This window comes from Perissodus microlepis, chromosome 3 (genome assembly GCF_051167445.1).
Source record: "Perissodus microlepis isolate ML-2025 ecotype Zambia chromosome 3, ASM5116744v1, whole genome shotgun sequence".
NCBI classification, from domain to species: Eukaryota; Metazoa; Chordata; class Actinopteri; order Cichliformes; family Cichlidae; genus Perissodus; species Perissodus microlepis.
In genome coordinates this window covers 12,957,725-12,983,607 of record NC_140463.1, presented here as the reverse complement: position 1 = coordinate 12,983,607, position 25,883 = coordinate 12,957,725, and the positions used below count along the sequence as shown (strand labels likewise).

General features: G+C 41.2%; 2 protein-coding genes across 2 annotated transcripts in view; one reads left to right on the top strand and one right to left on the bottom strand.

Moving 5' to 3' along the window:
* The window catches only part of cyp17a2 (cytochrome P450, family 17, subfamily A, polypeptide 2), a 13,466-nt gene extending 3,752 nt beyond the window's left edge, over positions 1-9,714 (top strand). Inside the window, exons 2-9 of the mRNA XM_084923085.1 lie at positions 403-523; positions 2,089-2,227; positions 2,822-3,051; positions 3,529-3,615; positions 3,982-4,194; positions 4,413-4,582; positions 4,822-4,925; positions 5,027-9,714. Of these exons, the coding sequence (XP_084779211.1) occupies positions 403-523; positions 2,089-2,227; positions 2,822-3,051; positions 3,529-3,615; positions 3,982-4,194; positions 4,413-4,582; positions 4,822-4,925; positions 5,027-5,292 (1,330 nt within the window). The 3' untranslated portion in view covers positions 5,293-9,714. The remainder of the gene's footprint in view (positions 1-402; positions 524-2,088; positions 2,228-2,821; positions 3,052-3,528; positions 3,616-3,981; positions 4,195-4,412; positions 4,583-4,821; positions 4,926-5,026) is intronic.
* Positions 8,240-25,883, bottom strand: LOC146389996 (uncharacterized). Its single transcript, XM_084923084.1, has 5 exons — positions 25,666-25,883; positions 19,368-20,056; positions 17,696-17,857; positions 15,554-15,758; positions 8,240-15,133 (listed from the first exon to the last, which is right to left on the bottom strand). Exons 2-5 carry the CDS (start codon positions 19,510-19,512, stop codon positions 13,108-13,110), a joined length of 2,538 nt encoding a protein of 845 aa, XP_084779210.1. The 5' UTR covers positions 19,513-20,056; positions 25,666-25,883; the 3' UTR covers positions 8,240-13,107.

Here is a 25,883-nt window from a genome sequence, read left to right as displayed (position 1 = left end):
ATATATATATATATATATATATACACATACACATATATATATACATACACATATATATATACATACACATATATATATACATACACATATATATATATAAATATATAAATCCATTATGGAAGTACTGGTTAATGTTTGGGAGGACTAGTTAAAGGATAGGAGGACAGGTTAATGTTTGTAAGCATGCGTTCATTATTGGAGATCTAGATAATGTTGAGGAGGACAAGTAAATGTTAGTGATGTAAATATTAAATGTTAAATAAATATAGTAAATATTTATGTGTGGGGGAGGATGAGTTAGTGTGTATGAGGACAATTTACTGTTTACTATGACTAGTTAGTGTATCTCAATTCACTGTGGTCATGTTTTTATGCATCAGTGTCCGCACTGTTCCGTTTCAGGTATGGGCCTCTGTTTGGGCTCTACCTCGGTCCTCACTACACTGTGGTCATAAACAGCCATCAACATGCCAGAGAGGTCCTGATGCAGAAAGGCAAGGACTTTGCTGGACGACCGAGCATGGTGAGACATGCAGATGCAAAGACAGAGAAAATACCCACATGATACTCTGTTCCAACAATTGCCCAGATTCTTCAATTTAATTATGTTTTTGCAGCTTGAAGGGCATAAAGAGGGTATATGGAGGTTCATGATCTAAATTTAATTTTAACTGGACTGGTTAGTTTCTAAAGTGGGAAATGATTTTAGGCTCTTTAGTGTTTGATTTTCTGGATTTTTTCTGGAATACTTTGGGTTTTAGGCTGTTGGTTAGACCTTTTGGTACTTAATGACACTCATGTCTTATGTGATCTGTGATAATTGAGAAATAATTTTATTCAGTTTGATAAAATTTCATTTCAACAACTGCCCCCTCAAAGAGCTTTACATTATAGGGTAACAACTCTAAAGAGCCCCCAACAATCATATCGTTATCCACCAAGCGCTTGGCGAAGGAAGGAAAAACTCCCTTTTTGTAACCTGTATATATATTGATAATGACCAGAACTCTTCAATTCTTCACTATAGCTTTAGTGTACTGCTCTCCTTGTGTGTGCAGGTACACAATTCACGCAGCCAGCCAAACTCCATTTGAAAGAATACGTGAGTCAGCATATAGCGTCCAAGCTCCAGGTGCTTTATTTTACATTGCACCGCCATACACCATTGAATCTGAGTGAAACTAAAACATATGAAGAAAAAATACAATAGTAAGGTGATTAACACAATGATATATTACAAATGCCATTATCTACTCCAAAGCAAGTCAAGGCTAGCAACAAAAGACAAAGACATATTCATGTAATAGGTCATCCTATGTATACATGACATGTGGTTAGCTTAGCAAATTTAGCAAATGTTACTAAAATATGGCTCTATACTCTTAAGTCAACAAGTACTTACAGACGCTGCTTTCGAAGGCATAAACAAGAAAGAGGATTGCAGTGGATAACTACAGGAACCCTTCAGCACATGTGAACCTGCTTACCCTAACTAACATGGTCAACTTCCTGTTCTGGGTCAAAGTGCATGTCACATTAACAACAATTTACAAGGCCCAGTAGAGGGCACTAAACTCAAGGCAGAACATCCAGTTTATGGAACATTTTACCTAAATCAAAAAACTATATAACTCATATTTAATTTTACAAAAATTATTATTTTTTTTTTTTTACAAAGTTTATTTGAGGTTAACGCTTATCCATAATTATAAACCCTTCACCTTTACTGTACTTCCCACTCTTAATTAAACACATGTGAAGTCTTTCATTAAGATGCCCCCAGCTTAGTGAGAACCTCAGTAATGTAACTGTTACGTAATGTGGATTTTCCTATGTATATTTCATGCCTGTAAACCATTTCACAGCTACTCTGATGTGAAAAACACAACAGAAGAAAAACCCACTGCATTTTTAGAAAACCCTTCACAGAAATAATAGTGTTGGTTTTCGTCCTTGGTGTCAGGTCAATGTCATTTCCTGTCTCTGTGCTGCTCTCAGCAGTGTCCTTGTCTGAATATTTTTCTTCCATTTTATTTTGAAGTACTGTTTTGAAACTGTTCTTACATTCATCCTTGTTTTTCCCTGCAGGTCACCACCAACCTGCTGACCAGAGGAGGCAAAGACATCGCATTTTCAGACTACACCCCTCTCTGGAAGCATCACCGTCGCCTCGTCCACAACTCCTTCACTCTGTTCGGAGAAGGAACAACTCGACTGCAGGACATCGGTACTTGGCTCCATCCTGCCACTTGATTTTCATTCACCCATCTGTTTCGTAAAAAAACAACAAAACCCCACACTTCTAATAATTTAACAGGTTTAGCTGAAGTACACTGCTGTTTGACAGGCAAAGTAAAAAATATTCATCAAAATCAACATCAAGCTAACGTAAACTTAAATAGCCTTCAGGTTGGCATGGGAATTCAGAAGAAATGTTTAATATAAGGCAAAAAGGAAATGCTTTTTCAAATGTGCCAGTTTATGTTGATTGTTTGATGGATATAAACAGCATGTGACTCCATAGACTATAAATAGTTTATTCAGAATATGAAGAAACAGACTTTTAGTTTTTTTTTAAATGTCTCTGTATTGTACTGAAGCGATACTTACTGATGCTGGCAAAGGGTCAGGCAGTACTTTTATGTAGAACCACTTCCTACCACAAGACGGTGCAGCGACTCTCTGTAACCCTGATTTATGGTACCTTCAGAAAAGAGAAAAACCTTTAATTTCAAAAGTGTTTTGTTAAAATTCTGATTGTGCCATTTTCTGATCTTTTTTCTTTTTCTTTACATTTTTTTTTTATCATTTCTTTCTTCAGTTCTGTCTGAGGTGGACAGTCTGTGTGTTGAGCTGTTGTCCAGCGAAAGGCGGGGGTTTGATCCATCCTCTGCAGTAACCAGAGCCGTCACGAATATTATTTGCACACTAGTGTTCAGTGCCACCTATCGACACGGCGATGCTGAGCTGCAGGAGGTGATTCAATACAACAATGGGATTGTGGAAACAATTGCCAGGGGAGGACTGGTTGACATCTACCCCTGGCTGAAGGTATAATTCTATACTTGGTACTGAGGTGCTCTGTATACAATCTTATATCCTATATCTGTTTGAAAAAAAGAAGAAGAAAATTGCCCTTTTTGAAAAAGTCAAACTCAAACTCACTCAAACTTTATTTAAAGATATCAACTGACAAATTAACAAATACATGTAAATATTTAACTTTAGAGAACACATTTCTTCTCACTGTGTTGCTAAAATGATCAGCTAAAACTTTCTCAAGGACTTATTGTCACCATTTGGTGACAGCTGGAGCTGTATGATTCAACTTAACTTTTACATAGAAACAAACAAAAATAAAACATGAGGACTTACTGATAAGTTGTAAAAATATGATACAAGGCCCAAATATTTGGCAGTTAAAAAAAGATCCAAAACCATCCAGTGATGGCATTTATAGTAACACAAGCAAAACATTGCTTCTTTCCTTGTCTGAATAAACTGTAAGAGTCTAACTCTATCCCGCAGGTATTCCCCAACAAGTCTCTCAGTAAATTGAAGAAGTGTATCACTATCAGAGACCAACTACTGACCCGCAAACTGCAGGAACACAAGGTAATAAACAAACTTGCACTACTTTAATATAAGCAAACAGAATGGATTTTTATCATAGAAACACATCACGTAGCATCAGAGGGCAGGAGTCACTCATGGCTCAAAACTTGAAGATGGGTCTCTCCAGTAGGCAACGTCAGGATTTTGTCTTGGGGAAATAAGGAACACACAGCATAACAGTGTGGCATTGTGGGTATATTAAACCCTTAAATATGATATTAGATAAGGTAGGTTTCAATTTATAATGTATTAAGCACGTGTTGTTGCCTGTGTTTCAAAATATATTTACATATCTTCAAACAATTCTAGAAAATTGTCTTTGATCTTGCCTGATTTTTTGTTTTGTTTTACCCGATCTGTTTTCAGTTATCAAGAAGTGACGGAGAACCACGTGACCTCCTGGATGCCTTGTTAAAGGGCCAGACTGGTGGGCAGGGTCAAAAATCTTCGGAGCCAAAAGACAACGGGTTAACTGACGACCATGTCCTGATGACAGCGGCTGAGACTTTTGGAGCTGGAGTGGAGACAACATCCACCACACTACTGTGGATTCTGGCCTACCTGTTGCATCACCCTGAGGTAGAAACATAATGTTGGTCAAAGAAATGTAAAAGAAAAGGCATTATGAGGACTTTCTGTTTATCAGCCCAACAAGAAAAACATGAAGACGTTTGGGCAGAAAACTGGCGGCATATAAGACACTTCATCTTGTGCCCTCCATCATGCTGGATGCCTTTTCTGTAGTCTTTAATTATGAATGGTCAATTTGGTCTGCCAATATGCTTCACCCACTCCAGGTCCAGGAGCGCGTGCAGAAGGAGCTGGATGAGCATGTTGGCAGTGAGCGGACTGTGACCATATCAGACCGTGGTCAGCTGCCGTACCTGAACAGTGTCATTAACGAGGGCATGAGGATCCGGCCAGTGAGTCCCGTGCTGATCCCACACACCGCTATGACCAACAGCAGGTAGACCAGTTTAAATCTGTATTGCAGCCATTGCTGATTTGTTTAGTACATTAAGTTTCTTGTTATGATGAAAATGTGAACAAGGAAACATTAGCTTATTTTCTCCATCCATTGTTTTCTGCTGAACTGAAGCACTGTTAGCTAAAAAAAATTACAACAGAAATGCATTATAAGGTAATCTGATTGTTTTGTATAATAAGAAAACCTTAAAAACTTAAATAACTGGGGATCTCTGGTAGCATTGGAGGCCACATTGTCAGCAAGGGGACACGTGTTTTGGTCAACATGTGGTCGATTCATCACGACCCCCATCACTGGGACAAACCTGATTTGTTCAAACCAGGTTAACAGATGCACATAAACACCAACAATGTAACTCCAGCTTTTTTTTAAAAAAGAGCACCTGATCACACCACCTTCTCCTGTGTTGTCCCATCATTTCAGAACGTTTTCTTGACCACCGTGGTCAGCAGGTCACACCCTCCTCTTTCCTTCCATTTGGGGCGGGACCTCGAGTCTGCGTTGGCAAATCACTGGCTATCCTGGAGCTTTTCCTTTTCTTGTCCTCTCTGCTCCAGCGAATGAGCTTCAGGGTGCCACATGGTGCTCCTCTGCCCAACTTGCAGGGACGGTTGGGTGTGGTGTTGCAGCCATTGCCTTTTAAAGTTGTTGTTATTCCCAGGGCTGGATGGGAGGATGGAGGAAAATGACAGAGTGGAGGCAGACAGTCAGGCTGGGTGATGAGAAACAGAAACGTAAATTGCTCATTCCATGTCATTTCATCACGTGCCTCCTACTGCCCAAAATCCAAGCAAAAAAAAAAAAAGGAAGAAAACCAAATTCAGGTGAAAGATACACTTCTTAATAGCAACAGAGAGAGGAATACCAGTTTGTGGTGTCTCTGCTGTCATTAGTTTTCTCACAAAAAACAAAACAAAACAAAAACAGAGAAAAAAAATGTTTTTAAATGTTTTTGTTGCATTGTTTTTTTGAGGATTCATGTTTGCAAGTCCTTTATCCAATATGAAATTTTACATAAAGATGTGAATCTTAACCTTGGGATTTTTTTCAGGCAAAGGGGAGATTTTATTAAAGCTTATGAACTGTGATGGAGCCATACCATAACCATAATGCACATATAGCTAAGAGAGTAAGCTAAGCACTTCCATAACCATTAAACTAACCCATTAAACCATTATTCTAGTCAAAATATTCTATATTGTTGTTCTTTAGGAAGCTCTTTGTCGTAACATACTTCCATCATATTTGGATAAAACAAAAAACACAGTTATTTTGTTAAATAAACATTGGGTAGATCTGACCAATAAACGTGTTACTAATTAGTATAAAATTATTATGAAGTATACCATATAAAGTATTAGTATAAAACTAGCAACTATCACCTGCCACTATTGCCGTTTTTAGGGGGTTTTCCTACCTGTGCAGTTTGGTCAGTTCAAGTCAAACTGTGGTTGAGAGGTGTCACACTTTGCGCTTGGTAACAGGAATGTCCTGTGGATTTTTTCCCACATTTTGGCTCACATGATAACAGTGGTTTAATGACCCACAGGAACGCCTCAAAAAAAGCATGACCAAGAGGGGTTAAATATTCTGGGCTGTCAGTTATTTTAGAAGAATCCTCCTGGATGCAAGGCAAAACAACTTCACATAGTGCAGTTGACTTCATTTTAACCACTCAAGGTGTGTTCAGTTGTGAATATGGGCATCACACTTAGACGTGGGCCAATATGAGTGGACAGAGACCCTTTAGTGGTTTTGGTCGGGTTTCAAACAAACTCCAAAGCAGTTTTTTATAGAACCATCTGACTCAAGTACTAGGTCTATGCTGCAGTTTTGAGTTAGACGGCTTCCCGTAGCCAGCCATGGTCTGCAATCTGGTGTGCAGCAGAGCACTACAGACACAGACTACAGTTCATCCTGAAATATCATCTAATATAATGAGTTTGTAAACTACAGGTATGAAAATGCCCTGAGAAGATTGACAAGAAATTGTTTGACTTGGTAGTTTTATGCTGAATTCCCTTCCTGACACGACCCCAAAGCAAACTTATGTCCCCGGCTGGAATCAAAGTTTACCACTACACTATGAAACCACATACTGATTTCTTCTTTAAATAACAGACAAAAAATGTACAAGAACACTGTAAATCCTTAGAAATGTTAGTGTAATGGTGGAACCTTCCCTACAGCTTCAAGCTGCTAATACCTTCAAATTTTCACTACTTTTTTTAAACTTTAGTATTAATGACTATGTGATAATTTTATTACTTGTTCAATTATCATCTGTAATTGTTACAAAATACAGTCTGTCATTATTATTATTTCAAATGAATAAATGATGACTAATCTTCAGTGTGGTTGTAGCACTTCTTCATTTTCTGTCCTATATGGCTGAAATGTTGTTCTACTAGAAAGAGCAGAAAGACACAGGTTTTTTTTGTTTTTTTTTAGATTTGACAGTTTATTCAGTATATTTTCACACACTTTTAGAACAGGCTGGTTTAGTTGGATCACACACACATACACTCATACATACACGCTAGCTATTAATTTAGTATTACTACTACTTAGCTCCGTTGCCATTGTAATATTAATGGGTTTTAACAACTAATCTCTTCGGTGCTTCTTTCGACATCGCCGACAAACCTCATGCATACAGGAAGGACAGAAGAGATTACGAGAAGAGCATAGCATCCTTTAGACAGAGGGATGGATCCCTACAATAGAAGGAACAACAACACTTTCAGAAAATTAAATAATTTTGCTATACACCACAGGTGAAGCTGCTTACAGTTGCATTGTCCAAAAAGTGAAAATTGATCAAAGAGCCAAAAAGAGAGAAATTTGGTTATTCCAAATCTAAACTGACTCTAGTCATGTTAAGATCTGTGTTTGTTTCACAGGGTAAGATAATAATAACAGGGTACAGACTCTGCATGACCAAATACTGACTGTACCATGACCATGACCAAACATTTGGTCATCAGACTTTAGTTCCGAATTTAGTCTTTTGTTAGCATCAATGTAGGCAGTTTTACATAAAGAGAACAAGTCACCCCAAAAATTAAAACATGATTCATTGCCTCCAAATAGCTCCTGCTCCTGGATCTCAGGATGGACTTCCATTTATAGCCCCCACCCATTAGCAACTCTGATGAGAAGTTATGATGAGAATACAGAGTTTAGCTTGTAACATTCGCCCACAATCTTCACGTAATCATCAAACAAGCATGCGTCTTTCTCCAGAAGTTAAATAAACCTGGTCTCTTCTGACTTCAGCCAGAATGTCAATGACGCAATAGCTCATCTGGCTTACAATCCATCACAATTCACTGCTTATTAACTTGAAAATAACAAATTGATCTTGACCTTAAGTACAGTTTAGGTGAAGACACATTAGTTGATCATTTTGTGCAAGTTCCACTAAAACTTCACAAATACTTCAGGAAGAGCAGAGATTCTTGTGAACTATTAAGAGAAGGCAGATGCCTCAACATGGTCTAAGTTCAATGATCCTTTGGCCAGATGAGCTAAAATAACAAGATGGCATGGCCTTTAAGATAAGGAACCACAGAGTAAGATTACAGCAACTATGGTATACTTTTATAAAATGGTCTAAGAAGAAAACCATTTCAGTGGTTAGCCAATGGGCTGGGTAGGTGATCAGTTCCCTTTAATGGTTACACTACCTCAAATGTATGGAGTCAGAGAAAAACAGGAACATAAATGCTTTTACATGGATACTTTTTAACTCTGTTTGAGCTAAAAGTTTAAAATAACATATTGTGACACTACAAACATGTGACCTGTCGATGCAAAACCTGTCAACGTGCTAGTAAATGTAAAACTCGTCAGTGCAAGAGAACACTTGTTAACATCTGATGAAAATGATAAGTCCCGGTTTAACTCTAACAAAAAGACAGAGACTGGGGTTTCCAAAAGTTATTCAGCTCTAAAATTAGCCTCACATTCAAGGAGACTGGGTACAATGGGTCGAAGATTTTATCCCCAAAACGCCAAAGGAGACAGTTAACATGTTGGCTTCCAAGAGCTTCAGTAAAAACTCTTGATGGTCAACATGTCACAGCTCTAAAGTCACAATCACACAGCTCTAGAGACTCTTTGACACTGACTGGCAACTCCTGGTTGCAAGGAAATATTTAGCATTTCCCAACTGGTTGCAAGTGGCTTAACAACGGCAAGTGACTTCTGGTAACCACTAGTTACCAGGGTAAAATGTGTATTCCCCAAACGGTTGCCAGGTGGTTGCTTGATGCTGTTTGGTAAAATAAGTCACAAGATGGAGATGATGTTGAGTCTAAAACCTTCTTGCCTTTGCTTTGGTTGCTAGGAGATTGCAGTGGTTGTGTGATGCAGAATTATCTGCAAGCACTTATCACTGAGTGACTTCGAAAATGAAAAGTGCAACATAAAGTAGAATAAGATTGTTTCCCTCCAAAGTAAAAGTTATGCCCTTTCAAACAAGATGGTTTCAATGGTTTCTATTTCAGCCCCATGTTGCCCTGTGTTGCACTCTTCAGACCTTCAGAACCACCAGTGAGTAGTTTGCAGACAAGTCTGCATCTTCAGTATAAACTACAGGAAACTGCTGCAATCTGCTAACAATCAAAGACATCACAAGGAGATTTCTGTTGCTGTTTGTGATCAATTTCAATGAGTTACCTCCAGCAAATACTCGACATCTGGTTGGGCATACATATTTTTACATACTGACTGGACCTTGCCAAGGTTCGCCAAGTGGTCTCTTGGCTTGTGTGACTAAGGAATTGTGAGGCAGATCAAAGAGCTCCACAGCTTTGGGAACCTGGGCTTGCAGACAGATTTCAGGCAACATTTCTCCAGTCATTCTGGTCAAAAGTCCACACACACACACACACACACACACACACACACACACACACACACACACACACACACACACACACACACACACACACAGAGCAAGAACAGCTCTAGCTAATGCTAAGTAGTAACAGTTGTCAAGTAGAAATAGCACTCATTAACCATGGAGATATATAACCTTATTAGTTCAGGTATACAAAAAACTTCAAAACAAAACAAAATTAATAAACAAAACAAAAAAAACAAACACCACCAGTAACAACATTTACCACAACATCAACGGCTTGTTGTCATCCTTGAACTTTCTGGAGGTCCGTCAGCCACGGCAAACTCTTTGATCTCAATCCATAAGATGAATCCGTTCAGACTCACATAAGTCCAGGTTCAAAACCAGATATATGCACACTGATCCAAGTATTAATCCAGTCTTTTGTACGTTGGCTACCAAAACAGTCTGCTTCGTCATGTCCTTTGTATGGTGGGACACTGCTTCTGTCCATGACAGCGTCGTATATTGTGAGAGGTATCCGTATGGACACCTCTGCCAAGAAAGTTGTACATGAAGTACGTGAAATACATGTTGTAATGCAGCATGGACACAGGATTTAAGGATCAGTCCAGGAGACTCAGTGTCTGTCCATTTGATAAGGTTGAGTTAACATATCACCAGGTGAACCCTGCACCATGGGGACCTGACCATTCTCATGTCTTTACTTTTTTTAGGCAACAGTTAAACTTTCCAACCTTTAAGAGTTCTGGTTTAAGCATTCACCTGCCAGTATAATCCAATAACACCACTGTGCACTATTTCTCTTATTGGAGTCAACACACTTTCCAACACACTGCAAATTTAACGCACGTCTGTGAAAACTTTCAAACGCAGCTAACATTAACAGGCTGCAAAAACAAGTGCACTTTGTGGGAGCAGATATGAAGGCATCTCACCCTTTGTGCTCCAACCAGTTCAGTTTTAAGAATCCATGCGCTACAATGCTACAACACAAGATAACAAAGTGACAGTATACATTTTTGAATTGTATGCATTCGACTTGATGTTATACACCGACACACAGAGTCTCACAAATGTGTGATGGCGCACTTCCATCAAGCGCGTTGGAAATTACTTGTGTCCTTAAAACTGCACAATTATTCTACTGCTGTCAGGTGAAAAAGAAAAGAAAACACAGACAAAGGTAGGCAGAATTTGCTTGAACCACAGTAGAAATCCAAACCTTACAGATTTTACAATCAATGATGATGCATTCTTACTATGAAGCCTTTCAGAGGTGGTTATTCTGCAGCTCTCTCTCTGGCTATTTACACACAGACTCTTGCTGAAAAATATTGCTTTTCACTAATTTCACACTCTAAGGTGACTTTAAACACATTAGCCATTACTATACAAACATTATTCTGTGTCACTGACAAAATATACTCTACCTTCAAGTCTTTTTGTCACAAAATATCAATATTGACATGTTTATTATGTGAAGAGTGTACGAAACATTAATTGGTACCAACCGCTGCCAAAAAAATAAATCACAGTTCTAGCCAGATTGTGGGGCATCATTTCTAAGGCCTTAAAATATCTTGACTTACTGGCAAAACGTTGATTGCAATACATGTACTTGATCCCATTTTACCAGGACAAAGGATAGTTGTCTATGAATAAGAGGTGCATGAAGCGTAAAGCAAGATGCTACTGTTTAGATGTATTGTATCATCTGACCTCAAACTCAGTGAAAGAGGCAAAGAAGGCAAGACGGGAACCATGACGTGTTTCGTCTCTGCTGTGTTTGGCGCTTTGTTTCTCTCTAAACGTACCCATTGTTTGCGTTTATTTATGTAAGAGCTTTTCTCTGTTGAATGGTTGACGCACAGGAAGCCTGCCGATCCTGTCCACCCCGAAAATCTTCTACACACAATCAGGATCGCAGGAAAAAAAAAACATCAACAGAAAAAAGTAAATGAAAAATAAAAAAAGCGACCCATCTAATTCTACCCTTCTGACAGACTTCTTCATCAAAAACGTCCCCTTAATGAATGAATCAGCTTTCCTGCTGTCAGTCAGCGTGAATCATCCGCCTACATCAGCCTCTCTTCAATTCCAAACCAGCCAATTTGTCCCCAGCACATTGCCAAACCTACGTCATCACCCAAGACGAGCGAGGCATCTCTGGCTACATGTCCAACTATTTAAAGTTCCTTATTTTGTTTTTATTAACCGTGGACAACATAATTTCTGTGAGGGGTGTGATGCAATCTACAGCGACAATCTGTGCAGTCTTAATTCAGTATTAATGACGAATTGTGACAGTCATCGGATCGGCTGAGTTTCTCTCTGAGCATTTAAATCCTCTGCATCACTAAAACAGCATTAATCTGCTAGTCTGCTGAATTTGGGGGAAACAACCACTTTTTAAGGTTTCTGGTGTAGGCAACAAAAGTCTGTATCAAGACTACTTCTGCCCATGAGTCATTGGTCTACAAATGCACCAAAACTTAGGCTAACAAAAGCCTAAAAGCTAATGATTTTGTGGTTTTGCAAGTAAAATTACACAAATCCAATCCCTGACTGTTTGCCTTCATGCAACTTGCTGTGCAAACATGGTTAGAAAAAGAACCTGAACTTGAAGTGGAAACCAAAAGCATTAGCAATTATCATCAAGTGTTTGGTGACTGCATGCAGCATATGTTTTGTAGATATTTAATGGCATGTCCATCTGCTGTCACAACCAAACCATGACTGAGATGGTTATTTGTTTAATGGAAACTAATAATGTCATCAATTACTTTGTGTTTACAATTTTTGTTGCTGGCTAACAAATTACTCCATCTGTCGTGAAAGCCTCCAATGTACATGAGTTAAAATCACGTTGGAACTGAAAACGTCAACCTCAAGACGATCCTACAGTCAGAGTTAAGGTTAACTCTAACCCAAATTTTTTGAATAAAGAAAACTATATTTTTGCTAGTTTCAAGTTTTGTGTCAGTTTTTCTTTTGCCCTGGATGCCAAAGCTCAGGAGAACAACTTTCAAAATCTAAAAAAAACTATTGTTCAATACCACAGATTAGATTTTAAGGTTTAGTTCCCACTTTACAAAGACTTTCCTGTAACTGTGAACGCCACTTAATGGATTTGCAGATCCTTTACGATTGGGTGCTTCAGATAATGCTCCACAATCTTTGTTAGAGATATAGATTTTCTTCATAAATAGGCAACTGTCCAAAATGAAGTAATAATGGATGGGTAGAAATTTTAGAGGCCGCTTTTGCAGCACCATCTAAATGAGATAAAATTAGGGAGATGGGGCCCACCTAGCTGACAACAGCTCTGCAGTGTGGTAGTCCTAAAACTTTTCCAACATTGCATGGTATTTGAGTGAAAACCACTCTTGTACCTGGATATATCAAAAGTTGGCACAAGGACTCTTTATGATTCCAACTCATTTTAAGAAACTCTCAAGTCAGCCATCTAAAAATTGTGCATGCCTATTAACGGGACCTATTTTATCCTCAGTCAAAATCACATTTAACTAAAGCCTTTCCAGTTACAGAAAGATTTAAGGGTAAACACTATCGATCAGTTCTTGTTGTCTGGAACCCCTGTCTGGATGGCGAATGACCCTACTTATGTCAGTCACACTGTCTCCATGACAATGACGACTTCGCCGCTGTCCTCAGATGTTGGTGTTGTGGTGGCGGTCGGAGTACACAGTGTAAGTCCTTCCTCTGTGGTCACCTGACCCCTTGCAGGGCAGTCCACACTGTCATGGAGATCAGAGTCACTATTTCTTTTATCTCTCTCCCCTCCATTTCCTCTCCTGCCACCTTCCTCCTCCTCCGCCTCCTCTTCATCCTCCTCCTCTACACGACACCTGCACACCTCGATCCCAGAGTCACCTGTGAGTCGCCGGTGTCTGTACTGGCTCTCATCAGCTCCCATGTCCTCATCTTCGTCTTCGTCATTGTCCTTCTCCTCCTGGTCCTCGTCCTCATTCTCCCAACTGGGTGGTCCTGGCTCAAAGACATCCACGCAGGGGGAAAACAGAGTCTGTTTTGGTGGAGACTGAGTAGCACGAGGTGATGGTGAGAGGGAGGATGCGTGGCCAGAGGAAGATCCACCTTTGTCAGACTGGTGCAAAGCAGTAAGGGGGTCCAGAAGTAAGGCTGGAGCAGGAAGGGAGGTGGAAGAAAGGGCTTGAAGAGTTAGGGGAGGAGGAGGAGAAGTAGAAAGGGATGGGGGTGAGGATGGGGAGAGAGTCGCAAGGGGTGACTGACAAGTAGCATAAGAAGATTCAGACTCTATGGTTATGGCTGGGCAGGGGGACGCAGTGGACACTTGTTCTGAGAAAGTGAGAAGTGGTGTAGGGGTGGACAGAGGCTCAGACTCAGAACCAGCACCAGGGCGCAATTCAGATCCAGAACAAGAACCAGAACTAAAACATGCCTGGGCATTTGAAGGCAATGGAGGAATATGGTCAAACTCAGACAATCGAGGCGGGACCAGAGAATGACCTGAATGATCTGTTTCTGCAGTTGAATCCAGGCAAGATGTTGAAACAGCAATAGACCCTAAATGCTGGGATAAGTGTGACCCAGGGCTGGGATGACCCTCGACTAAACCTGATCCAGGTGATAGTTCTAGGTTCTGGCACTGAGTTAGGATGGGTAAAGTTGGTGCTGCATCTGTGACTAGGGCAAGATTTGCATGCCTTGGAGACAGAAGGCTATTAACTGGTGAATCTGCAACTACCCCAGCTTTAGGCTGTGGATTTGGAAGCAGGATATGATCTGAAGTTACCAAATCTGGAGGTTGTGTAAGCTTTAGAAATAGTGATTGTGGTTCCTGACCTTGTGTAAACTTTGTATGTTCTTGGACTGGAGACTGGGTAAGCTTTGTAGGTGATGGAATTGGTACAAGATTTGGGTCAGGAGTTAGGCAACCAGAAACAGAGCCTGCTATTGGAGACAAAGTTCTTCCAGCATCTGGGGATGGAACTGAGGGTGGGCTATTAGGAGAACTGACTGTATCAAAAGTCCTTGTTAAATTTAGTGTTTCCAGGGATTTTATGGTTATAGAAGAGTCAGAAGCAGTTGGGGTAGGAGGCCTTGACATTAAGGGAATCTTTGGGGTATCGTTTTGGACAGTATTGGTGTCCATTGCTGGGCTATGTATTATTTGGATGGAGGGGAGTGCTGTGTCAACAACATTTGGACTAGGGAGTGTACTTGAGCTACAGGTGCTGACTATTGGGGTACATGGTGCTATGTCAAGCTGCTGCTTTATGGGAGATGTAGTCCCGACTGGAAGGGTGAGCTGAAAACCAGGTGAGGGTGGAGGCTGAGGGGAGGCTGCCCTGGTAACAACCGCCACAGTAACAGTCTGGTTGGAAACCAATGAGTTTGTGGCAACTGCTGTATGAGCTCCAGCACCGCTTACGTCAGCAATGTCAAGGACCATCCTCTCAGAAGCAACCTGCGTCTCGTTTGAATTCAAGTAGGTTGCAGCTGCAGAGATGGTCTCCATGGTGACATCAAGGGTGAGAGGCGTGGCTTCGCTGGGTGTGGAGGCATGGCTAGTGTCAGTCTCATATGTAATGGGTGCCGACAGGGAGGAGCTACACGGAGAGGAGGGGCAGCAGGAATCACAGGAACAGCTGGAGCTACAGGAAAGATTTACAGATATTGAATAACACCTGAATATTATATACTAAAGCTGCAAAAATCCAACTCATAAGGTAAACACAGTAATCAGTGACAGAAAAATTGTTTGAATGGTATTATCAGTACTGAAAATGCTACGTTGATGAACAAAATGAACCTTCTGGGATTTTCTTACCTGGATTGAGCGTGCATCAAGACGGTATTATCAGTAGTTTAAACAATAGCGGTAGCAAAAATACTGGGAGTAGCTAGTATTTATGATAGTACCACTAATACCAGTGACACTTGATGTTACACTTGAGCTGAGGTAGGAAAAGCGCCTGGTTCCAAATCAGTAATTACTGCTACTTTTGCTGTTGTGGTAGTAGTTATAGTAGTATCACCACTTGTACTTCCTGTACCATTAGAAAAATTGTTACCTGTTGTCTGAGCTGAGGGAGGACGGCCCATCGCTGTGCGGCCGGTGCAGCAAGGGACCGTGTTGTGTGAGCAGATGGGGGTCGGCGGTGCGTGGAGGTTGAGGGTATCGAGGGGTGGTGAAGACGGAGCTGTAAGGAGGAGGAGGAGTCGAGGGCTGAGCTGCCACCTCCTCATAGGAAGGCAACTTCAGGGATGCCAAGAAACCTACAAGCAGAAGAGGGAAGGAAGGTTAGCACAAAGACACTGTTCAGTGGCCCTTTTCTTTTGTTTTTTTTCTACATTTGTTTTGATGTAATGCACCTAGAGGGCAGTGGGATTGCTTTTTTTAAGCAGTCCCTCAGCAGGTTGATAGTGGTAACTTTGTTAAACTGAACTTAATAAAAGCCCAACTCAACAAAAGTGCTCTCTCCTGCAGCCATGTCAAAAGGTGGAAACCAACATGGCGGTAGATTCGAAAACCTTGTCCTATTTAGCAATATTTTTCTATAGAATGTGAATGCATTTGTATTCCTAGACATGCAATATATCATGGTTTTCCAAATAAATAAACAATACCCCCCTGCCAAGGGGGGCGCTACAGCGAGTAGCTCCACAAATTTGATTTTTTACGCTGGACTCCCAAAGCGGCTTTTATCCCCTCATGGGTAATTATAAATTACGCCTGGGTGATCTACCCCCAAAAAGTCCAAGCCCGAGTTTAAAAGACGATCGAGGTGTTGTGGTCCAGCAAGCATCTGTGATTTATATGACGTAGCCTTGATCTGAATTACAATAATGACAAGTGGGCAGCTTGATGCCGAGGCTCTACAAACAAAACCTGATGCATTTACAGATGCACTTCTCTTTGGAGTGCATTTTAGCACAAAGTTTCTGAAAACCTTTGGTCTATGTAACTCATTATGCAGGCAAGATATATGCTAATGGAGCTTTTTCTGCCAGCTGTACACAGAACAAGTGATGAAGACAGTGTGATTTATCTGGAAGTAGCAAGACACTTAGAATTCTTTGATCATGCAATCCCACTGCATGGGGTGGGTGTAGCAGAGGAGGATGCTAGGGGATAGGATGAAATGGAGGAAGATGATCTGCTGTGACGAACCCCAAAAGGGTGCAGCTGCATAAGGCAAATTCATAAAAATCAAACAAACAAGAAGTGGTTCAATTGTGATGCCACTTCAACTCGATTAGCACAGCGTTAGTATGATCCAACATCTCCTAGCTCGAGTGACCCCTGCTTCTACTTCAGCATATTGGAAATGACTGACTGCATAATAAGACTTCAGTAAATTAACCATTCATTTGTGCTATTTTGCAGACACAGACCAAGAATGGGATGTGTGGAAGTGATGCATCACATGAAGATATACTGCAACTTTAATTTTTCTCTGCAACACTTCAAGAAATGTGCTGAAAACCTTTTTAAACACATAAAGAAGCAAAAGTACATAGACTGTACACAGCTGAAGCCTAATATGCATTAAAATGAGCTGATATGTAGCGCCCAGTGAATATTTTTAAGTCATGCAAAAAATTATTCCAACGTTTAAAAGAAAAGAGAAGAAAAAGAAGAAAAGAGGATAAACGTCTTCACAGGAATCGTTCTTTAAGGCCTCCACACTGTAAATTTCCACTGAGTCGTCACAGCCACAGATTACAAAAGCGGCACGTCACTTGACTTGACAGCCGAGCATCAGTCACAAACAAGAACAGGCTTCATTGTCTTGATGCTGTGAGTGGAGTTTAGAGGCAGCTCTCATACAGACAGAGATCCCACAGGTCCTAGAAAACCAGAAACCTATGGTTTTCCAGCCTCTGTTGTTTTGTAACAGTGCTCGGAGCTTCAGAACGAAGCCTGAACTAAAAAATGGCTCTCAGTTAAAGTTTTAATGCAGTTTAACAACACTTTGAAGAACAGTGAGATGTTCATTTATTTTTTTTCTCCAATCAGCCAGAAAAAGATGAAGTTTGGAGCATCTTATCTTTAACCTTCTGTCCAATTTTGACGAGTCTTGTTGTGGCTGGTTCTCGCTTTAGCCCTGCTGTGATGAGGTACGGATAGAAAAAAACAAACCTAATCTAAACACCTCATTTTTCAAATAGCCACTGAAAGCATCCAGAAAACACAGATTCGGGTTTCTTACTGAGGTCCAGCATAGAGGAGGGGTAGGAGTTGGCTCCATGGTAGGCCAGCAGGCTGATCTCTCTCTGTCTCTGCTGCTGCTGGACTCTGAGTTTGGCTCGACGGTGTCGGTACGCACAGCAGCAGCTGAACAGGATGAGGACGGTCCACAGCAGCCAGAACCCTGAACACATCACACACACAGAACTAAACATTTAAAAAGTCCTTATATACAGAACCAAATAAACCAATGATGACATGACGTAATGCAAAGCGTTGTTGTTCATCTGAAAATGTATGAAAGTAATTTACAAAGTGCAGTAAATGCTCAGAGTCTACAGGAGCTTGGCAGAGACATTCAAATATTCTGGGAAAAGTGAAACATGAGGAAACTGTTTTGTAGGTTCTTGTACAGTGAGAGCTCGGACCACCACCCTGTCAGATAAGTCTCATTATTGGTGGGTGTTGAACTCCATCAAGGGCGCCATTTGTCACCAAATCTTCTGTTTTTTTTAGGCGCAGCCAACAGCAGAGATGTGGAGGACCTCTCTGCTGCTGTGCTGGGTTTATCATGCGTTGACCTCCAGTAAACTGTGGGGCGGTTTGCAGTGGAGTGTAACGTGGCTTTAATGGGAAGTGGCACATCTAAGTCGAGGAGTAGGTGCTGCCCCAAGTGGAGGAGTTTAAGTTCCATAAGATCTTGTTCATTAGTGAGGAAGTAATCGAGCAGTGTCTGTAGTCATGTGGACGCTGCTCTGGTCTGTTGTGGTGATTCGATTTGAGCTACCAATGATTTCTGGGTAGCAAGAAAGAATGAATGAGTCAATGCAAGCAGCAGAGGCAAACTTCCTCTGGTAGAGCTATACTCCACTGCAGACAGACAGCTGGAAACCCCACGGCTGAGTAGATAATCTTGCTATGCTTGTTCTTCTGTTTGGAGCGCATGCAGACGCGTCTGTGTGGTCACAAAAAAAAAAAAGGTTGACCCTCACTCTCGCCATCTAGTGATTAAATTCACATCACTCAGATTCGCATGTACATAAACTGACTCGAGGACAGGAAGAAAAATTGAAGCTTTAGGAAATCAGCCATCTGGGAGGGACTAGGGGTTTCTACTTCTTTACATTTAAAGGAGCCATGAGAAGTTCAGGCATCTGATCATGTGATGCCTCATTGGTGAGTTCGGCTATGTTGGTTATGTCCAACTGGGACAAGAGCTGGGGGATTTGGTCAGGTCCTGTTACCTGGACGAGCAGCAGAAAAATGTTATCAAAGGTTGGAAATCACACAAAAGCTATCTAGTTTGCATCCAGAAGAATTAAGTTATGATAAAAAAAATGAACAAAAACATAATTAACTTGTTTTCCTAAATGCTAATATTATAACAGCCTTGTTTTGAAAGAGATAATTCACTCATACTTTTCTATAAAAAATTCAAGTCAGCCCATAAAGCGGTTGTTAGTGGTTTGATAGTCTTTTTCTGTTAAATAAATAAATAAATAAATAAAAATCAGCTAACTGTGAAGCAGCAGCAAGTAAAGCAGGCTTACTTTATTATTATTCAGTATAAGCACTCCTTCAGCTGCATACATGCATGTATAAGAGCGACAGACCCAATTAGGAGTGCAAAATGATGCTGAGACAGCACTTTAAGTCACCGCTACATTACACTGAGCCTTAATAAATGAACTTACACCAGAGTTCGTAGTAGTAGGTGCAGCAGCCGGTCTCTCCGCAGCAGTGTCCTGTCTCACACAGGTATCCTCCGTTAACGCTGGCACCCGGGCAGTACCGCGGTCTGCCCAGCAGGGGCTGGCTGCCACCGGAGTGGTACTCCATAGCACCCCTGCTTCATGCACACTTAGCCCCGAGCCACCGCTGCCTGACTCGCCGCAAGCCGCTAACTAGGCGTTAGCTGCTAAAACGTGTGATCCCGGTTGCAAATCCAGCTACATTTTTTCATGTAATCTGTTTTGTAGCCAAACTTTACTTCAGGAGCAGATAGCCTGTTATTCTTAAATTCTGGTCAGTCAGTAAATCCAAATAGCTTCAAAATTAAGCTAATCTACATTTTCAGCGCAGGTGAAACACCTGAAATGATAGATTCAGGCAGTTTCAGCGACGCTTCTGTGATAGCAAATTACTGAGCTTATCACCGAGAAGGACCAGAAACCAGGTGGGAACTTCTGCATCCAAAGAGAGACCGGCGGGGCAGGGAGGGGCTTCCTCATCCGTTAGCACCACTCATGCACGATGATTTAAAGGCTACAGAACAGCAGCACCTACACCACCCTCATGTGACAGCTACTAAATCCTGTTAGTACTGCAGCTGCAAGAGAGCGCCGGGGAGGAGACAGGATGACAGCCAGTAGGAGGCTCTGAACTGGAGAGAGAGGAAAAAACAAGAAGAAAACAATAGTTAATTGATAAGAAACAAGACAGGGTGTCTCTCTCTCTCACACACACACACACACACACTACTACAGGCCTGTTTGATATTCATTGCCGCAGCGAGTCAAAGCACAAGTGACACAAAGCTGCCACTCTGTCCATGTCACACACACACACACACACCCGTGTTTGCACTTGTATCCTTGTGAGAATCATTGCTGACATAATTCACCGCCAGAGACCCGACTCTGATGGACGGGCTCACACACAGGGACAGAGGATCAACATTTAAAAAAACTTCAGGAGGGAAAGTAAAAGTGGCACTGAGACATGAGAGTAACGTTAATGAGTAGCAATTAAAATAAACTGCTGATGTTTGCAGTCATGGTAAAAAGAAAGTACATCTTCATTCTCATTCTATTTTTTTATGAATCTGAGCATATAAAAATCTTCCAGTTCTTAGGTCTTAAAACTATTTAAATACAGCCTAAGATGAACAACGGCTCACAGCTTATTACACGGTTTCATTATTTGTTTAACGTAACTCTAGCAGTAATGCAGAAGCAGTGCGTGAAAAAAGTACACCCTTACTGCTCCCACAGGAATTCAGAGGCTAAGCAGCAGCCAGCTGCTGATAATCAAATGCACTTGATTAAAGTCATCATCAGGAAGCGTGAGCACCTCTCTGAAAGCAGGCGTTCTGGTGGTTTGCTGGTCTGCAGCATTCAGATGTGTGTTAACACAATGTCGAGGAGTAAAGATATCAGCAACAATCTTAGAGCAGCAACTGTTGATATCAAATGGGAAGGGTTATGAGGATATTTCCAAACAATCTGAAGTCCATCATTCCACATCATTTTCTGAAATGGAAAACATTGAAGGCAGCTGACAATCTTTCCATGAGTGGACATCACAGCAAATTCACCACAAAATCAGAGCAACATCTCAGACTCGTCAGGCCTCATTTAGCATGTTAAACATTAAAGTTCATGACAGCACAATCAGAAAAAGACTGAACAGGTGTGCCTTGTTTGGAAGCATTGCCAGGAAAAAGCCTCCTCTCTCTCTAAAAAGCACACAACAGCACGGCTTAGGTTTGCTTCTGAAAAAATCAATTTTTCAAGACTTCTAGAACAAAGTCCTTTGGACAGATCAGACCAAAGCAGAGACGTTTAGCCATAACGTAGAAAACCAAACACAGCACATCAGCACGAATACTGCTTCATACCAACTGTCAGCATAGTGGAGGATAGGTGATGATTAGGGCTTGTTTTGCAGCCCAGGACCTGGGCATGGTGCAGTCATTGAGCAAACCATGAACTTCTCTATATCAGTGTTTTCCAACCACTGTACCGTGGCATATAGGTGTGCCGTGGAAGATTATCTGGTTTCACCTGATTGGTACTCTAAGGCTACGTTCACACTGCAGGTCTTAATGCTCAATTCCGATTTTTCGATCAAATCCGATTTTTTTGGTCTGGTTGTTCACACTACAAATAAAATGTGACAACAAACGCCCTCTAGTGTGAACCCTCAAAGCGGCCCGCATGCGCAAAAGAAGACGTCACACACAACACGCTCTGTTTACAGAAGTAAAAATGGCGGCTACAGAGCTAGGTGTTGTTGTAGCAGTCTATCAATTTGTGCGCAGTCGTAACTGACAGAATTTTGACAAATTAATTAGAGAAAGAAGGACACTGAGAAAAAAGAGAGCCCGTGCTTTAACAATGGCCTTGTTTGATGCAGTGGCTGCTACTTCCGTGCAGAGGTTTGTCTTCTCTGGCGCTGATAATTGGCGTCTGTCTTGTGTCAGTGACGTAAAAGATGGATTTAATGCGACATGACCGTTCAAACAGCAGTCGCTTTGTAAAACATCAGACATGTATCGGATTCAGTACCACATACAAAAGTGACCCAGATCGGATTTGAAAAAATCAGATTTGTGCTGTTCAAACTGTCATACCATGATCATGGGTCGCATAGTGTCAAAAAAGTCGGATTTGATGCGCTTTCACCTGCAGTGTGAACGTAGCCTTAGTGATTGGCATGAGTAACAGGCAGAACAATTGCATTCTCTTCCACTAGAGGGCAGTGCAACTACCTGCTCTAATTAAACAAGTTGCCATCTGCCAGTAAAACAGAAGAAGATGAAGAAGGAATGACATAATAGTCATGCTGCAAGTGAGATGATGCAGCTCGTAATAGCAATAGATAAGTATTTGAAAAGAAAAAGTAGTCAATCTGACCTGGGTCCTGGAGAAAATTCTGACCCAGATGAAGGCCCTGGCATGAGTACTGGTCAGAAAAAAAGCAAAAAATGTATACTGGGGACAAGCCGAGCCAACTCAGCTATACCTGGTGTGCTGTAGGGCTGCCCAATTAGTCAACTAGTCACGGTCGACGACTAATTTAATAGTCGACGCATCATTTGAAGCTTTGTAAGATCCCAAAAGACGCAGGAAAAAGTAGTAGGATTTAAGCGTGTAATAACGGACTGAAACAGAAGATGGCAGCACTGCATGTACAAGGATGCCAGCTGCCGTTAAACCCCGAAGAAGAAGAAGAAGAAGCAGTGTCTGGTATCGTAGCTGTGTCCAAATTCAGGAACCGCATCCTCCTGTTGCCGCATTTGTAGGCCCATTACGTTACAGCGACACAACGAAGACTGTCCAAATTCGAAGACTCCAACAAATGCAGCCGACAAATGCGCCCTTCATTTCCCCAGATTTGAAGGATGGGTCGGGTGTATTCTTCGTGGCCCAACCTATCCCAGAATTCATAGCACGGCCCTGCTCAGTTTCCAACAATGGCGGCAGCTAGTTAGTTTTAATATTACTCTTATTATTCTTTCTGGGTCACAAAATAAACGTTTAACATATTTTCAGGCGAGAATGTAGCTGTGTAAACCTCAAATATCTGCTCAGTTTATCAAGACACCACATATTTTCAAAAGCGCTCCGACGTTTTCGGAAACGTCTGTTACCCACTAGCTCGATAGCTAGCCGGGGTTCAAGGCTCACTAGAGCCCATGAGAACACCGGATTCCCGGCAAATCATTTTCAAAACCACCGCCGTCTTTCGCTACTCAGGTTAAACATATATAAGTCACTTAGGTAACTTAAAAATGTTATTGTTTGGATTTTTTCAGTGTTTTATTTGTTCCTGAGTAAATCGGTTTGGCTGAGATTAAAGTTATAGTCTTCACACAGCTGAATAAACGTCAAACAGAAAACTGATTAAACAGAAGTGTGAGATGGTCGAGAATATACTCCAATGTCCTGTTATATTTTAGCGAGCGAGAAGCAGACGGCTGAGTTTGTTAAACTCCACTGAGACAATCTGCGAATTTCATTAAAATTTAATAAACTATCAATCATCTTATCTTTATTTTTAGGTAGCACATACCTTAAACACTTAAAGCTGTAAGCTAATGATAGTTATATAAGAGCAGATGCTGCTGGTGCAATAAGCTGTACGTTTTATGTCCAATGGATGCATGATCTGATTAGTCGACTAATCGCAAAAATAATCAGTGACTAGTCGACTATCAAAATAATCGTTTGTGGTGGCCCTAGTGTGCGGGGAAAATTATCAATATGGTTTTTGTGACATTTTTGTTTAGGTGGTGTGCCGTGTGATTTTTCTGATGTGAAATATGTGCTGTGGCTCCAAAAGGTTGGGAAACAGTGACCTATATAACAAAGTATTCTGGAGTCAAATGTGAGGCCATCTTAATTCACGCAACCGGACAACGATCCCAATAACACCAGCAAATCTACAACACAACAACTGAAAAACATAATAACCAGTGTGCTGCAGTGGCCCAGTCAAAGTCTAGACAGCAAAGTGGAAAGCTGCCATTAGTCCTAAAGAGTGCTGAAACAATGCTGTCAAGAAGAGGCGACGTGAGGAGCTGATAAAGTCATACAGGACATCAGAACCACCTTTGGCAGCAAACTATGAAATCATGGGGTGGGCTTAGATTCTCACACACTGCGTCTTCATTTTAGCTTTATTTTTGTTAAATAAAATGTAATAAGGAATGACAGCACAATCACATCACATGGTTTGTTTATCTGAGCTTGTAAATCCTTAAAACTGAAAGAGATTTTTTTCACATCTGCAGGAAGTCTGTTTTCACTGGTGTAGTTAAGGAAAATGAAATTAGCGACATCCCGATGTCTCTCTTACTCATGGCTCAGTTTTTGAGGAAGCTTTTCCTTTTTTGCATGTAAAATAAATGTTTAGCTAAAAATTTCTGGCAAGATTCACATCCCCCTCTGTACCGTCCGATGAGTGAGAGACACTGCGCTGCTTCTAACTCTGAGTCATTTCAGTATAGACCTGTTTATTGATTAATCAATAAGAAGAAAATTAATCTGTGTACGTAAAACAATCTTTAGTTTCAGGTTCTCAGTCGTGTCTAATGCTCCAGCTGGTGGAGAAGTAAACTGAAAAAAATAACCTTTTTAAAAGAGGTTTGATTGTGAAATTTGTTTTGTTTTTGGCGTTTTATTGTAACACTATATTACAGAGCAAACATATCACCATATTACAACAACAGTCACCTGAAGGCACTTTATATGTAAGGTAAAGACTCTGCAATAATAACAAATTATTCAGCAGCAGCTGGTTGTAGCCTGATCACATTGTACTCTGTATCAAACAGTTATGTCTTTATAATGAAGTAAATTTTCACGTTTCTATTATACACAAATACACCAGTCGAATATCATTACCACATTCTTGACTACCATCTATAAACAAGATGGCAGAAAAGATAAACAAAGCCAATGCACAGAAGTGTTGAAAACTGCTTAATTCAAAAGTAAATCAGACATCCAACTCTGCATTGGTTTATGCATCTAATTTCCCCATTTATAACTGCATTGCTATAACTCATTGATTTCTCTTATTTTAAGAAGGACGTGACATCTGACTGAGAGTTCCTAAAATGCGATCATACTTGTTTTTCTTCAGCAAGCAAAGGAGGAATTCATAAGCGCCTTGAGGCGACTTTTGTTGTGATTTGGCGCTATATAAATAAAATTGAATTGAATTGAATTGAATAATGCAAACATTAATAGTGATTCTTTTTTTGTGTGGAATAAACTTAAACCCTCAAAAAAGCCCTGTAGAAAGGTAAAAACCAAAATGTTCTCAGTACGTATAGATGTCCTCACTCCCTAAAACTCAGTGGTCCTCACACTGACAGATGGACAAGTGGACAAACACAGTGCTGCAGAGTTCACAGGAAAAACTGGTGGTCTGTACAGGACTTTCTTTACTGGGCCAAGTTCTAGCTGCATTCTGCAGTACTACAAACACGCGCGCGCACACGCACTCACACATTCTTTGCAGCCTGGTAAACATGATGGCTGATGGTCAGTGAAGGCAACACGCGCACACACATAAAGGCCATATGTGTCCATACAGAGAGACGTTAGTAGCAAACACATACACGTTATTTATGGCCGCAGAAGCCTGGAGCCGCTGACTGAACGCAGGTTTTACTCAGACCCAGGCAGCCTGTAGACGGACCCCCCTCAGCTGCCGTTAACGGTAAAACCCCCGGTAGCTCATAAACAAAAACAGCCCTACCGCTCCGTCCGTCCGCCCGTCCTCCACTGGGTCAGTCTGCGGGACTGGCTGCTTCTGCAGTCGGTGTGATTCCTGTTTGTCTGCCGCGGTGTCGGTGCTGGGTACGCCGGGGCCTCCTCTCTCAGTCTCTCTGGTCCCCCGCCTCCTCGCGCTCCCTTCTCAGTGCGACCCTCCGCCAGCCCCGCCGCCATCAGCGCCAGCAGCACGTCAAGCACGCA